This window comes from Bombina bombina, chromosome 3 (genome assembly GCF_027579735.1).
Source record: "Bombina bombina isolate aBomBom1 chromosome 3, aBomBom1.pri, whole genome shotgun sequence".
In the NCBI taxonomy this organism is placed as follows: domain Eukaryota; kingdom Metazoa; phylum Chordata; class Amphibia; order Anura; family Bombinatoridae; genus Bombina; species Bombina bombina.
In genome coordinates, this window is record NC_069501.1 from 735,503,941 (window position 1) to 735,520,119 (window position 16,179).

Below are 16,179 nucleotides of genomic sequence, written 5' to 3' on the forward strand. Positions count from 1 at the left end.
CTTAATTCTAACTAAAGCCTGACAAAAAGCCCGAACGTCTGGAACATCTGCCAGACGCTTGTGCAACAAAATACACAGAGCAGATATCTGTCCCTTTAGGGAACTAGCTGATAATCCTTTCTCCAATCCCTCTTGGAGAAAAGACAAAATCCTAGGAATCCTGATTTTACTCCAGGAGAAGTCTTTGGATTCGCACCAAAAAAGATATTTCCGTCAAATCTTATGATAAATTTTCCTGGGAACAGGCTTTCGAGCCTGAATCAAGGTATTTATGACTGACTCAGAGAAACCCCGCTTTGATAGAATCAAGCGTTCAATCTCCAAGCAGTCAGTTGCAGAGAAATTAGATTTGGATGCTTGAATGGACCTTGAATCAGAAGGTCCTGTCTCAATGGCAGAGACCATGGTGGAAGGGATGACATGTCCACCAGGTCTGCATACCAAGTCCTGCGTAGCCACGCAGGCGCTATCAAAATCACTGATGCTCTCTCCTGTTTGATTCTGGCAATCAGACATGGAAGGAGAGGGAAAGGTGGAAACACATAAGCCAGGTTGAACGACCAGGGTACCGCTAGAGCATCTATCAGTACAGCCTGAGGATCCCTTGACCTGGAGCCGTAACAAGGAAGTTTGGCGTTCTGACGAGACGCCATCAGATCCAACTCTGGTGTGCCCCATAGCTGAACCAGCTGAGCAAACACCTCCGGATGGAGTTCCCACTCCCCCGGATGAAAAGTCTGACGACTTAGAAAATCTGCCTCCCAGTTCTCTACACCTGGGATATAGATCGCTGACAGATGGCAAGAGTGAGCCACTGCCCATTGGATTATCCTTGAGATCTCTATCATCGCTAAGGAACTCTTTGTTCCGCCCTGATGATTGATATAAGCCACAGTCGTGATGTTGTCCGACTGAAACCTGATGAATCTGGCCGAAGCCAGCTGAGGCCATGCCTGGAGAGTATTGAATATCGCTCTTAATTCCAGAATATGTATCGGTAGGAGAGCCTCCTCCCAAGTTCACAAACCCTGAGCAGAAGACTGGCATCTGTCATCACTATAACCCATTCTGGCCTGTGGAAACACATTCCCTGGGACAGATGATCCTTTGACAACCACCAAAGAAGAGAGTCTCTGGTCTCTTGATCCAGATTTATCTGAGGAGATAAATCCACATAATCCCCATTCTACTGATTGTGCATAGTTGCAGTGGTCTGAGATGCAAGCGAGCAAACGGAACTATGTCCATTGCCACTACCATTAGTCCGATTACCTCCATACACTGAGCCACTGACGGCCGAGGAATGGAATGAAGAGCTCGGCAGGTGGACAAAATCTTTGATTTCCTGACCTCCGTCAGAAATATTTTCATGTCCACCGAGCCTATCAGAGTCCCTAGAAATGAAACTCTTGTGAGGGGGGAAAGAGAACTCTATTTTACGTTCACTTTCCACCCGTGAGACCTTAGAAAGGGTAAGGTCTCACGGGCTGAGACTTGGCTATTTGGAAGGACGACGCTTGAATTAGAATGTCATCTAGATAAGGCGCCACTGCTATGTCCCGTGGCCTTAGAACCGCCAGAAGGGACCCTAGCACCTTCGTGAAGATTCACGGCGCCGTGGCCAACCCGAAAGGAAGAGCCACAAACTGATAATGCTTGTCCAGAAAGGCGAACCTGAGGAACTGATGATGATCTTTGTGGATAGGAATGTGCAGATACGCATCCTTTAAGTCCACGGTGGTCATATATTGACCCTCCTGGATCAATGGTAAGATAGTCCGAATGGTTGCCATCTTGAAAGATGGAACTCTTAGGAATTGGTTTAAGATCTTGAGATCCAGAATTGGTCTGAAGGTTCCCTCCTTTTTGGGAACTATAAACAGATTGGAGTAGAACCCCTGCCCCTGTTCTGCTTTTGGAACTGGGCAGATCACTCCCATGGTAAAAAGGTCTTCTACACAGCGTAAGAACGCCTCTCTTTTTGTCGGGTTTACAGACAACTGAGAAAGATGGAACCTCCCCCTTGGAGGGTAATCCTTGAAATCTAGAAGGTATCCCTGGGTTAAAATTTCTACTGCCCAGGAATCCTGAATGTCTCTTGCCCAGGCCTGAGCAAAGAGAGAGAGTCTACCCCCTACTAGAACCGGTCCCGGATCGGGGGCTACCCCTTCATGCTGACTTAGTGGCAGCAGCAGGCTTTTTGGCCTGTTTACCCTTGTTCCAAGCCTGATTAGGTCTCCAGGTTGGCTTGGATTGAGCAAAGTTCCCCTCTTGCTTTGCAGCAGGGGAAGAGGTAGAGGGACCACTCTTGAAGTTTCGAAAGGAACGAAAATTATTTTGTTTGGTCCTTGTCTTATTTGACTTATCCTGAGGGAGGGTATGACCCTTCCCTCCAGTAATGTCTGAAATGATCTCTTTCAATGCAGGCCCGAATAGGGTCTTACCTTTGAAAGGGATGGACAAAAGCTTAGATTTAGATGACACATCAGCTGACCAGGACTTAAGCCATAACGCTCTACGTGCTAAAATGGCAAAACCTGAATTCTTAGCCGCTAATTTAGCTAGATGAAAAGCGGCGTCTGTAATAAAAGAATTAGCCAACTTAAGAGCCTTAATTCTGTCCAAAATATCATCTAGTGGGGTCTCCATCTAAAGAGCCTCTTCTAGAGCCTCAAACCAAAAGGCAGCTGCAGTGGTTACAGGAACAATGCATGCTATAAGTTGAAGAAGAAAACCTTGATGAATAAAAATTTTCTTTAGGAGACCCTCTAATTTTTTATCCATAGGTCAATGAAAGCACAACTGTCTTCAATAGGTATAGTTGTACGCTTAGCCAGGGTAGAAATAGCTCCCTCCACCTTAGGGACCGTCTGCCATGAGTCCTTTATGGTGTCAGAAATGGGAAACATTTTCTTAAAAACAGGAGGGGGAGGGAACGGAATACCTGGTTTATCCCACTCCTTAGTAACAATGTCCGAAATCCTCTTAGGGACCGGAAACACATCAGTGTAAACAGGAACCTCTAAATATTTGTCCATTTTACACAATTTCTCTGGAACTACAATAGGGTCACAATCATCCAGAGTAGCTAAAACCTCCCTGAGCAATAAGCGGAGGTGCTCTAGCTTAAATTTAAATGCCGTCATATCTGAATCTGTCTGAGAGAACATCTTTCCTGAATCAGAAATCTCTTCCTCAGACAGCAAATCCCTCATCCCTACTTCAGAATATTGTGAGGGAATATCGGATATGGCTACTAAAGCGTCAGAAGGCTCAGCATTTGTTCTTAACCCAGAGCTACTGCGCTTCCCTTGCAACCCAGGCAGCTTAGATAAAACCTCTGTGAGGGTAGTATTCATAACTGAAGCCATATCTTGCAAGGCGAAAGAATTAGACGCCGCTTGTGCGGGCGTTACTGGTTGTGACACTTGGGGAGAATTAGATGGCAAAACCTGATTTCCTTCTGTCTGAGAATCATCTAATGCCAATTTTTTTTATAAGTCAAGATATGCAATTTATAGACATATCAGTACAAGTGGGACACATTCTAAGAGGTGGTTCCACAATGGCTTCTAAGCAAATTGAACAATGAGTTTCCTCAGTGTCAGACATGTTTAACAGACTAGTAATAAAGCAAACAAGCTTGGAAAACACTTTATTTAATGAAAAAAACACAATTTGCAAAAACGGTACTGTGCCTTTAAGAGAAAAAAATTCATACACAAACTGCAAAACAGGTTAAAATTGCTTCAATTTTTCTGAAATTTTAACAGTGTACCCACTAAGCTTTAGAAGGATTGCACCACAAGTTAATAAGCAATAAACCCCCAAATGAAAAAAACGGATTGAAATATGTCTAAAACCAGTTAAAAACCCCTAAAGCACCTTGCCACAGCTCTGCTGTGGCCCTACCTGCCCTTAGGAAGCGATAATATGGGGTTTAAAGCTTCAATTAGTCCCTCAGAAGACTCTCAGGACCTCAGGAGAAGTTGCTTGCTGCTTGTAAATGTAGGCCCCGCCCACCTCACTTGATGTTGCTGGGGCCTACACAAAACTAACAAAGCCTGCCTGAAAGCCATGTGGGTTATAAACAACCCCAAAGAACCCTCAAGCAAATGTCCCATAAAACAGAAAACGTTACTCCCAGACACAAAAACGTTTGTCCCAAATTCACATAACAAACTGAGTGCCCACAAAAAATTAACCCTTTATGCAAGCTAGTAAAACCCTCTGATAACAATAGGATTACTGCTTACCCTTCCCCTAATGGGGACACTGTCAGCCTTTCTGAGTTAACACAGTCTCTGCAGAAAATATGACTGAACATACCTCATTGCTGTATAGCAAGAAACTGTTCCTCACACTGAAGTTTTCCTGTACTCCTCAGCTTCTGTGGGAACAGCAGTGGACCTTAGTTACAAATGCTAAGATCATCATCCTCCAGGCAGAAATCTTCATCTATGTCCTGCCTGAGAGTAAATAGTACAACACCGGTACCATTTAAAAATAACAAACACTTGATTGAAGATAAAATAAAACGAACAGTTTAACACCTTTTCTCTTTACTCTTCCTGCTTAGAGCCAGCAAAGAGAATGACTGGGGGGTGGAGTTAAGGGGGGAGCTATATAAACAGCTCTGCTGTGGTGCTCTCTTTGCTACTTCCTGTCAGGAAAGACAATATCCCACAAGTTAGGATGAATCCATGGACTCGGTACATCATGCAAAAGAAAAAGGGATTATGTACCTTTTTAATCAATAACATTTTTATTGTAGACTGTCCCTTTAAGTATCATGGAAAAACAAGCAAATATATAAAGCACACAAATAGTTAACCCCAAAGGGAAGAAAAGGCACAATGTATAACTGATTAACCCTCGAAAGATAAACAATAATAATAAGCCTTATGTAATGTCCATATAAGTGCTGGAAAAAAAAACAACTGTAAAACAGTAAAACGTATTATACAGCAAATAGCACAGCACATAAAAAGTTAAATAAAATGTGTACCCAAAATTTGAAGTCAAGCTCTGATGATCAGAGTGCCTTACCACCTCCACCGTTCGTACACACTGAGAATGTTACAGAGGAACAAGAAAGGATTATAACACAGAAAAAGCTCACTAAAAAGCGTGCTAGCACAGTTAACCCTTGGTGCCCCTGTGCTACTAGAGAGTACTAAAGCTAAAAACCTGAAGATAAAAAGCTGAAATTTAGAGCAGGTGAAGTAACACATACTGTGCATAGCTCAGAAACAGCTTCTGAGCGAGCTAAGCCAACCATGCTAAATTTAAAGCAACCGTAACATCAAAAAACATTTTTTAGAAGTGCCCAAAAGTGCTATAAACATCTAGTATAAGGTATATAAATATATTATATGAGATATAATGTGACCGCACCACCCTTTTTAGAAAATATGCTCAGGCACGGGATAAAGTCCGGTCACAGACTATATAATAATAATAAAAATCACAAATCCCAGCCACTGAGTCTTAGAATAAAGAAGTTTTTATTCTTCAACAAAAGATATGATCAGAGTGATCTTTCACACTATGCAATTATAACAAACATCGGGGAAACATCTGATGTAGGTTCACTCAGATCCACACATACCCCATCAACCAAACACATCCGTGTCCAACCATCAGCACAAATTATGAAAAAGAAAACATCAGAAAATCAAAATAGTATCCAAAGTGAAAACTTCACTGACACTCCCAGGGCGTCCCCAGGGAGTGAAACTAGACACCACCAACTAAGGACTGTATTAAAGTTAGAACCATTGAGAGTGTCCGCTAGATCCGTAACTCTGTAATATTATATGAACCAAGAGTGTCTCGTAATGTTGCGGATACTCCTCAAACAAGAGTGTCTCGTTATGTTACAAATATTCCAACTGTAACAATGTGTGATCACTTGAAAACATAAGCAAATATCTTGTTGCCAATATACGAAGGCAGTCACAGGAAACATGACATGTTACAGTATTTGTAATCCATAATGGTTAATTCTGGTAACGACCTCAATGACAAATCTTGTAGTTATAACAATGTTACGGTTCAAATGTCCCTTTAACCTGACATGCTTCTGGCCATGTAATGTATAGTGGGGAGCTGTAAGCGTAATTTCGGCCCAAACACACACTCTCTTGAAACTTCACTCACGGTATCCTACACTACATCATATGTGTAATTCCTTACTGAAGAGGATACAGTACATTCCACAGTTAGCTTCTATCTTCAGTGTGGTTATTGGGACCCTCCAATATAGAATTCTAGTCTCACCTCACAATTTCTATGGCTCAGACAGCAGGATAAGCAGGTCTCTGTGGTGGCGTCTAATCGTTCCGACGCGCATTTCGGGACTCCGCCCCTTTCTCAAGGAATTTCTTGAGAAAGGGGCGGAGTCCCGAAACGCGCGTCGGAAAAGATTAGACGCCACCACAGAGACCTGCTTATCCTGCTGCCTGAGCCATAGAAATTGTGAGGTGAGACTAGAATTCTATATTGGAGGGTCCCAATAACCACACTGAAGATAGAGAGCCTCACGGTATTACCTAGAAAAGCACACATACGCTGAAGGAGGTAACACTGCTGTTTATGCATTTTCTCTGTTTCCAACACATCAAAGGCCACAAGCTGCCATGAGGGTATGAGATACTCGCAGCTTGGGTAGAAGCTAACTGTGGAATGTACTGTATCCTCTTCAGTAAGGAATTACACATATGATGTAGTGTAGGATACCGTGAGTGAAGTTTCAAGAGAGTGTGTGTTTGGGCCGAAATTACGCTTACAGCTCCCCACTATACATTACATGGCCAGAAGCATGTCAGGTTAAAGGGACATTTGAACCGTAACATTGTTATAACTACAAGATTTGTCATTGAGGTCGTTACCAGAATTAACCATTATGGATTACAAATACTGTAACATGTCATGTTTCCTGTGACTGCCTTCGTATATTGGCAACAAGATATTTGCTTATGTTTTCAAGTCATCACACATTGTTACAGTTGGAATATTTGTAACATAACGAGACACTCTTGTTTGAGGAGTATCCGCAACATTACGAGACACTCTTGGTTCATATAATATTACAGAGTTACGGATCTAGCGGACACTCTCAATGGTTCTAACTTTAATACAGTCCTTAGTTGGTGGTGTCTAGTTTCACTCCCTGGGGACGCCCTGGGAGTGTCAGTGAAGTTTTCACTTTGGATACTATTTTGATTTTCTGATGTTTTCTTTTTCATAATTTGTGCTGATGGTTGGACACGGATGTGTTTGGTGGATGGGGTATGTGTGGATCTGAGTGAACCTACATCAGATGTTTCCCCGATGTTTGTTATAATTGCATAGTGTGAAAGATCACTCTGATCATATCTTTTGTTGAAGAATAAAAACTTCTTTATTCTAAGACTCAGTGGCTGGGATTTGTGATTTTTAGTATATAAATATATGTTCCCAGACTATGTGAATCATGTGTACATGTTTATACTAATAGCCAGAGGGCATGTTTATACTAATAGCCAGAGGGCTTCTAAGGTACAGGTACTTACCAATCAGCACCCTCCGTCCAATCTATACCTCAGCTACATCAACTTTATACCAGTAGATGCGGCCATCCTAAGCAGTATGAGTATAATGCCAAAGATCTAAATCAATAACAGCATCTCATCCCAGGGGATTTGTGAACAAGAAGTCAAACAAGGAACCCCGAAGGGAACCGAGAGCGGGGTGCGCTAAGTGAACCAAACAATCAAATTAGTGCACAAACCATATGGTTCCCGTGGGATCGGGCAGTGAGTTCAAAACAATTGGAGTAAAAGGTGCAGGCGGCAAAGCTCCTCTGGTCCTCGGAGTGAAGGTTTCTGAAAATTATAAGTGAAAAAGAGGGCGCCACATAGCGTGATACTGTTGTTGTAAAATCAGAAGGCAGAATATTCAAAAAGGCTTACCAAATGGCTCTGCACCGTTCTATGACCGGTGCTATCAGGCAGACTAACACTCTCAGTGGTTAGCACACTGGGTGGCCTCAGCTGAACTGCAGACAGGTGGATCTCTGTGTTGCTTGATTGCAGTAACCAAACGTCTGTATAGACCATGTATTGCAGACTGCAGTGGATTTTGAAATCAAACACCTTTCCAGGTTAGATCAATAAAAAATGTAATACAACTTCCGTATGATAGAATTAAAATCTTTAATCCATATAAGAATTGCTACACGTTTCTAGACCAATGTCTGGTCTTTTCCTCAGGCATAAAAACAATGGATACAATTTAAACAAATTGAAACCTTAAATACAGGTGAGTTTAAAAACGGAAGTTGTCATAGTTTCAAAAAAAAGACCAATCGTAACAAAGAAAACCCTGTGGATCTTACACAGTGTTGATAAGATCCACAGGGTTTTCTTTGTTACGATTGGTCTTTTTTTGAAACTATGACAACTTCCGTTTTTAAACTCACCTGTATTTAAGGTTTCAATTTGTTTAAATTGTATCCATTGTTTTTATGCCTGAGGAAAAGACCAGACATTGGTCTAGAAATGCGTAGCAATTCTTATATGGATTAAAGATTTTAATTCTATCATACGGAAGTTGTCTTACATTTTTTATTGATCTAACCTGGAAAAGTGTTTGATTTCAAAATCCACTGCAGTCTGCAATACATGGTCTATACAGACGTTTGGTTACTGCAATCAAGCAACACAGAGATCCACCTGTCTGTAGTTCAGCTGAGGCCACCCAGTGTGCTAACCACTGAGAGTGTTAGTCTGCCTGATAGCACCGGTCATAGAACGGTGCAGAGCCATTTGGTAAGCCTTTTTGAATATTCTGCCTTCTGATTTTACAACAACAGTATCACGCTATGTGGCGCCCTCTTTTTCACTTATGATTTGTGAACAAGTCCACATTTCACATGAGGAGGGCTGTGGATTCACAAGGAGAAGCTCACTGTAGACCATGGAATTGGTGGACAAGTCCACATTTTCCACTGAGAAAAGACCTTTCACTGCCTTGGTGATAACTGCTTGTCTACTCCTCTAAACAGCAGGTCACTGCAAGACCTTAGGTTGGTTACAGGATCCCCTTTTAAACGGTGAGTAGATCTTGCACCTCACTTTCACCTCATTCCTCATCAAGGAGGCAGGAGAAATTGACTGAAGATCATGGGAAGCGGGAGGGATTTAAAGTAGTGCTGTGTTGGGAAGTCTCTTAGTGGTCAGAAGGGGAATATTCCCACCCATGATGACTCGTGGACTCTCACCATCTTCATAGAGCTAACACATGCAATTACACCTAATAAAAAGCACAGTACTTCAGGTTTACAGTTAAAGGGATAGTATACTGGAAAATAGTTTTTCCTTTAATGTTTTTACAATTGCTTTTTTTTACCAACTGCAGAGTAAAAAATGTATGAAAATTAGCTTTTTAAGGTTTTTTGTGTATATTAAAGCTCTGATTTTGTGTTCTGAAGCCACAACCTAATAAAATGGGTTGAGCTTATAGGTATAATCAGATCTCATTACGGTATCACATTGTGTACATATACATGTTTCTTTATCTTTTATCTGTCCATAAAACAATCACCAGTATTTGGAGAGAACAATGGAAAATTAACATTGTATTAGCTTATCTCTGCTATATCCTACTGGGAGTGTAATTTCTTCTGCTGGCTGTGTTTACAAAGCTTTTCTATAGCTTGGACCTGCGGCCACAAACTTTCAGAATAGGTCGGGATACCACTGGCTAAATCAACTATTTCAAATTCCAATATAAGGGTAAAGGAGCTACTTGTAAACAATTTAATACACTCCAGCAGGTAAAGTGGATCATTGGGAACAAATCAAAGGGGAGAAAAATTTTGAGTAAACAGTCCCTTTAAGTGAAGCCCAAAATGCAAATACTATACTATGCATTGTTTCTTGCAGATTCTTTTCTCAGGTAAATTGTCTTCTTGCACCCAAACCATGACTTCTGTGTGGGCTATTTTTAGTTCCCTATTACTACTTATGAATTAATATAATAAAATATTCTGTAGGTTACTAAACTTAGCAAATAAAGCATACAGATGCATTTTTTGTTGCTATTTTATTAACTGATTTTAAAGGGACAGGGAACCCTGATTTTTCCTCCCCTTTAATTTATTCCCAATTACCCATTTTACCAGTTGGAGTGTATTAAACTGTTTATAAATAGATCCTACACCTTTGTTTCAGGATTTGAAATAGCTAATTTTGCCTAAAGTATTCCTACCTACTTAGAGTGATGGTAAATTTCAGACTTTAAGAATGTTGCAGTGAAAATTATATTAGTGTACAAGCAAAACTGCTTTTTTTTTTTTTTAACGTGTATATATATATTTTATGATACAAGATTTATAATCCTACTTGGTATCTTCTGTTCCTCCGCCCCCCCTTAATTTCCTCTGGTTGGCTATGACATAGAGAGCAGTCGCACCCACTCTCTACATAGGCTTTCTAAGAGCTAGACTTTAAGAGTGTCATATGACACACACACTGATTGGATGTCCATTGGAATTGTCACTAAAAAAATATAGAGAGTTCATCCCTGTGAGTTAGCATAACATTGTAATAGAAACATTACTATAGGCACAGATGTAACCCTTTTCAAGGATTAATTAAAAAAAAAAAAAGGTACACATATACTTTTATAATGGCAAAGATTACATATATGGCATTTGATTAGCTGAAGTTTACTATCATTTTAAAGGGACACTGAACCCAAATTTTTTCTTTCGTGATTCAGATAGAGCATGCAATTTTAAACAACTTTCTAATTTACTCCTATTATCAATTTTTCCGCGTTCTCTTGCTTTCTTTATTTGAAAAAAAGGCATCTAAGCTATTTTTTGGTTCAGAACCATGGAAAGCACTTGTTTATTTGTAGGTGAATTTACCCACCAATCAGCAAGAACAACACAGTGTGTTCACCAAAAATGGGCCGGCATCTAAACTTACATTCTTGCATTTCAAATAAAGATACCAAGAGAATGAAAATAATTTGATAATAGTAGTAAATTAGAAAGTTGCTTAAAATTGAATGTTCTATCTGAAAAAAATTGCGTTCAGTGTCCCTTTAAGTATTGGCTAAAGAAAAGCTGTGTAAACATAGCCAGCAGAAGAAATTAAACTCCTACTGAGGCTGAGGAGAGAATTGTTCTAAGTATTGGGTTGTGGTATTATAGAACAAAACTACCTATTTCACATACAAAAATAAACCTAAAGAAGATGGTATAACAAGTAATTGGAAGCACATTAAGGGGAAAACTGTTATAGTACCCTGACCCTTTAAGGTCATGTACATGCTTCAAGACAGTCTGTGGTTCTAGTATATATTTAGCATTTTTGCGAAGTGGAGTTTGTTCTGTACTCTTTACTGTAAAGCTTTCAAAGTAAAATAACAAAACATGTAAAATACCCTAATTTGATAGACATTTAACAACCTAGTATAAATACTTTACCAAGGAGTCAACTTTCAACTGAATATGCTGTTAGACTGATTTAATGGCATACAATTTGTGAATTGTGAAAAAAACTAAATAATGGGTATATTTAAATGTAGAAATTATTTGAAAATTGCTATTTACTTTACTTTATATATAGATACGGATTTAAAGTTCTTTATTATTAAATCCAGGTAAATAACTGTATTTTGAATACTGGAGATTCTAATTCTTAACACAGAAAAAAAAATCTCTGGAATTACCTGGTACAAAAGAAGTCAGATACTCAAACCACTGCCTTATTGTTGAGTCTCCGAACAAATGAACCACTTTTCCTTGCAAACAATCAGTGATGTCAGAAGGTGTGTTGAACTGACGCACAAAGGATCTTCGTGACACCCAGTGATCATGGTAATAGTAACCTGAAGGGAATGGCTGGGAGTCAAAGTGCAAATCCTCATCTAAAGTGGGAATATCAAAATAATACACAATTTAACACAGTCTTTAGAAAGTATACTAGTTTCATGTTTGTCAGTTCTGATATTAAGTGTGAGAGAAGGTGGAATTAGCAACGCTGAAAGCAAGAGGAGATGGTGTAATATTTGCCCTTCAAATGCTTTCCCCTAATAGAGGGTTCAACAGATTCAGAAATTAGTACCCAGAACAAAAATTTAGAAGCCAGTATGTTTTCAGTCAGCATATGAATATACAGGGAGTGCAGAATTATTAGGCAAATGAGTATTTTGACCACATCATCCTCTTTATGCATGTTGTCTTACTCCAAGCTGTATAGGCTCGAAAGCCTACTACCAATTAAGCATATTAGGTGATGTGCATCTCTGTAATGAGAAGGGGTGTGGTCTAATGACATCAACACCCTATATCAGGTGTGCATAATTATTAGGCAACTTCCTTTCCTTTGGCAAAATGGGTCAAAAGAAGGACTTGACAGGCTCAGAGAAGTCAAAAAACATAATTTATGTAAGAACTTACCTGATAAATTCATTTCTTTCATATTAGCAAGAGTCCATGAGCTAGTGACGTATGGGATATACATTCCTACCAGGAGGGGCAAAGTTTCCCAAACCTCAAAATGCCTACAAATACACCCCTCACCACACCCACAAATCAGTTTAACGAATAGCCAAGAAGTGGGGTGATAAGAAAAAAGTGCGAAAGCATATAAAATAAGGAATTGGAATAATTGTGCTTTATACAAAAAAATCATAACCACCACAAAAAAGGGCGGGCCTCATGGACTCTTGCTAATATGAAAGAAATGAATTTATCAGGTAAGTTCTTACATAAATTATGTTTTCTTTCATGTAATTAGCAAGAGTCCATGAGCTAGTGACGTATGGGATAATGACTACCCAAGATGTGGATCTTTCCACGCAAGAGTCACAAGAGAGGGAGGGATAAAATAAAGACAGCCAATTCCTGCTGAAAATAATCCACACCCAAAATAAAGTTTAATGAAAAACATAAACAGAAGATTCAAACTGAAACCGCTGCCTGAAGTACTTTTCTACCAAAAACTGCTTCAGAAGAAGAAAATACATCAAAATGGTAGAATTTAGTAAAAGTATACAAAGAGGACCAAGATGCTGCTTTGCAAATCTGAACAACCGAAGCTTCATTCCTAAACGCCCAGGAAGTAGAAACTGACCTAGTAGAATGAGCTGTAATCCTTTGAGGCGGAGTTTTACCCGACTCGACAAAGGCATGATGAATTAAAGATTTCAACCAAGATGCCAAAGAAATGGCAGAAGCTTTCTGGCCTTTTCTAGAACCGGAAAAGATAACAAATAGACTAGAAGTCTTTCAGAAAGACTTAGTAGCTTCAACATAATATTTCAAAGCTCTAACAACATCCAAAGAATGCAACGATTTCTCCTTAGAATTCTTAGGATTAGGACATAATGAGGGAACCACAATTTCTCTACTAATGTTGTTGGAATTCACAACCTTAGGTAAAAATTCAAAAGAAGTTCGCAACACCGCCTTATCCTGATGAAAAATCAGAAAAGGAGACTCGCAAGAAAGAGCAGATAATTCAGAGACTCTTCTGGCAGAAGAGATGGCCAAAAGGAACAAAACTTTCCAAGAAAGTAATTTAATGTCCAATGAATGCATGGGTTCAAAAGGAGGAGCTTGAAGAGCCCCCAGAACCAAATTCAAACTCCAAGGAGGAGAAATTGACTTAATGACAGGTTTTATACGAACCAAAGCTTGTACAAAACAATGAATATCAGGAAGATTAGCAATCTTTCTGTGAAAAAGAACAGAAAGAGCAGAGATTTGTCCTTTCAAAGAACTTGCGGATAAACCTTTATCTAAACCATCCTGAAGAAACTGTAAAATTCTTGGAATTCTAAAAGAATGCCAAGAAAAATGATGAGAAAGACACCAAGAAATATAAGTCTTCCAGACTCTATAATATATCTCTCTAGATACAGATTTACAAGCCTATAACATAGTATTAATCACAGAGTCAGAGAAACCTCTTTGACCAAGAATCAAGCGTTCAATCTCCATACCTTTAAATTTAAGGATTTGAGATCCTGATGGAAAAAAGGACCTTGCGACAGAAGGTCTGGTCTTAGCGGAAGAGTCCACGGATGGCAAGAGGCCATCCGGACAAGATCCGCATACCAAAACCTGTGAGGCCATGCCGGAGCTACCAGCAGAACAAACGAGCATTCCTTCAGAATCTTGGAGATTACTCTTGGAAGAAGAACTAGAGGCGGAAAGATATAGGCAGGAGGATACTTCCAAGGAAGTGATAATGCATCCACTGCTTCCGCCTGAGGATCCCGGGATCTGGACAGATACCTGGGAAGTTTCTTGTTTAGATGAGACGCCATCAGATCTATTTCTGGAAGCTCCCACATTTGAACAATCTGAAGAAATACCTCTGGGTGAAGAGACCATTCGCCCGGATGCAACGTTTGGCGACTGAGTTAATCCGCTTCCCAATTGTCTATACCTGGGATATGAACCGCAGAGATTAGACAGGAGCTGGATTCCGCCCAAACCAGAATTCGAGATACTTCTTTCATAGCCAGAGGACTGTGAGTCCCTCCTTGATGATTGATGTATGCCACAGTTGTGAAATTGTCTGTCTGAAAACAAATGAACGATTCTCTCTTCAGAAGAGGCCAAGACTGAAGAGCTCTGAAAATTGCACGGAGTTCCAAAATATTGATCGGTAATCTCACCTCCTGAGATTCCCAAACTCCTTGTGCCGTCAGAGATCCCCACACAGCTCCCCAACCTGTAAGACTTGCATCTGTTGAAATTACAGTCCAGGTCGGAAGAACAAAAGAAGCCCCCTGAATTAAAGATGGTGATCTGTCCACCACGTTAGAGAGTGTCGTACAATCGGTTTTAAAGATATTAATTGAGATATCTTTGTGTAATCCCTGCACCACTGATTCAGCATACAGAGCTGAAGAGGTCGCATGTGAAAACGAGCAAAGGGGATCGCGTCCGATGCAGCAGTCATAAGACCTAGAATTTCCATGCATAAGGCTACCGAAGGGAATGATTGTGACTGAAGGTTTCGACAAGCTGAAATCAATTTTAGACGTCTCTTGTCTGTCAAAGACAGAGTCATGGACACTGAATCTATCTGGAAACCCAGAAAGGTTACCCTTGTCTGAGGAATCAATTAACTTTTTAGTGAATTGATCCTCCAACCATGATCTTGAAGAAACAACACAAGTCGATTCGTATGAGATTCTGCTAAATGTAAAGACTGAGCAAGTACCAAGATATCGTCCAAATAAGGAAATACCACAATACCCTGTTCTCTGATTACAGACAGAAGGGCACCGAGAACCTTTGTAAAAATTCTTGGAGCTGTAGCTAGGCCAAACGGCAGAGCCACAAACTGGTAATGCTTGTCCAGAAAAGAGAATCTCAGGAACTGATAATGATCTGGATGAATCGGAATATGCAGATATGCATCCTGTAAATCTATTGTGGACATATAATGCCCTTGCTGAACAAAAGGCAAGATAGTCCTTACAGTTACCATTTTGAACGTTGGTATCCTTACATAACGATTCAATATTTTTAGATCCAGAACTGGTCTGAAGGAATTCTCCTTCTTTGGTACAATGAAGAGATTCGAATAAAACCCCAGCCCCTGTTCCAGAACTGGAACTGGCATAATTACTCCAGCCAACTCTAGATCTGAAACACATTTCAGAAATGCTTGAGCTTTCACTGGATTTACTGGGACACGGGAAAGAAAAAATCTCTTTGCAGGAGTTCTTATCTTGAAACCAATTCTGTACCCTTCTGAAACAATGTTCTGAATCCAAAGATTGTGAACAGAATTGATCCAAATTTCTTTGAAAAAACGTAACCTGCCCCCTACCAGCTGAGCTGGAATGAGGGCCGCACCTTCATGTGGACTTAGAAGCTGGCTTTGCTTTTCTAGAAGGCTTGGATTTATTCCAGACTGGAGATGGTTTCCAAACTGAAACTGCTCCTGAGGATGAAGGATCAGGTTTTTGTTCTTTGTTGAAACGAAAGGAACGAAAACGATTATTAGCCCTGTTTTTACCCTTAGATTTTTTATCCTGTGGTAAAAAAGTTCCTTTCCCACCAGTAACAGTTGAGATAATAGAATCCAACTGAGAACCAAATAATTTGTTACCCTGGAAAGAAATGGAAAGTAGAGTCGATTTAGAAGACATATCAGC

At 40.0% G+C, this 16,179-nt stretch overlaps 1 protein-coding gene across 1 annotated transcript in view; it reads right to left on the reverse strand.

Moving 5' to 3' along the window:
• Positions 1–16,179, reverse strand: part of NXPE3 (neurexophilin and PC-esterase domain family member 3) — a 203,574-nt gene that overhangs the window by 45,134 nt on the left and 142,261 nt on the right. The window contains exon 5 of the mRNA XM_053707546.1: positions 11,728–11,925. Within this exon, the coding sequence (XP_053563521.1) occupies positions 11,728–11,925 (198 nt within the window). The remainder of the gene's footprint in view (positions 1–11,727; positions 11,926–16,179) is intronic.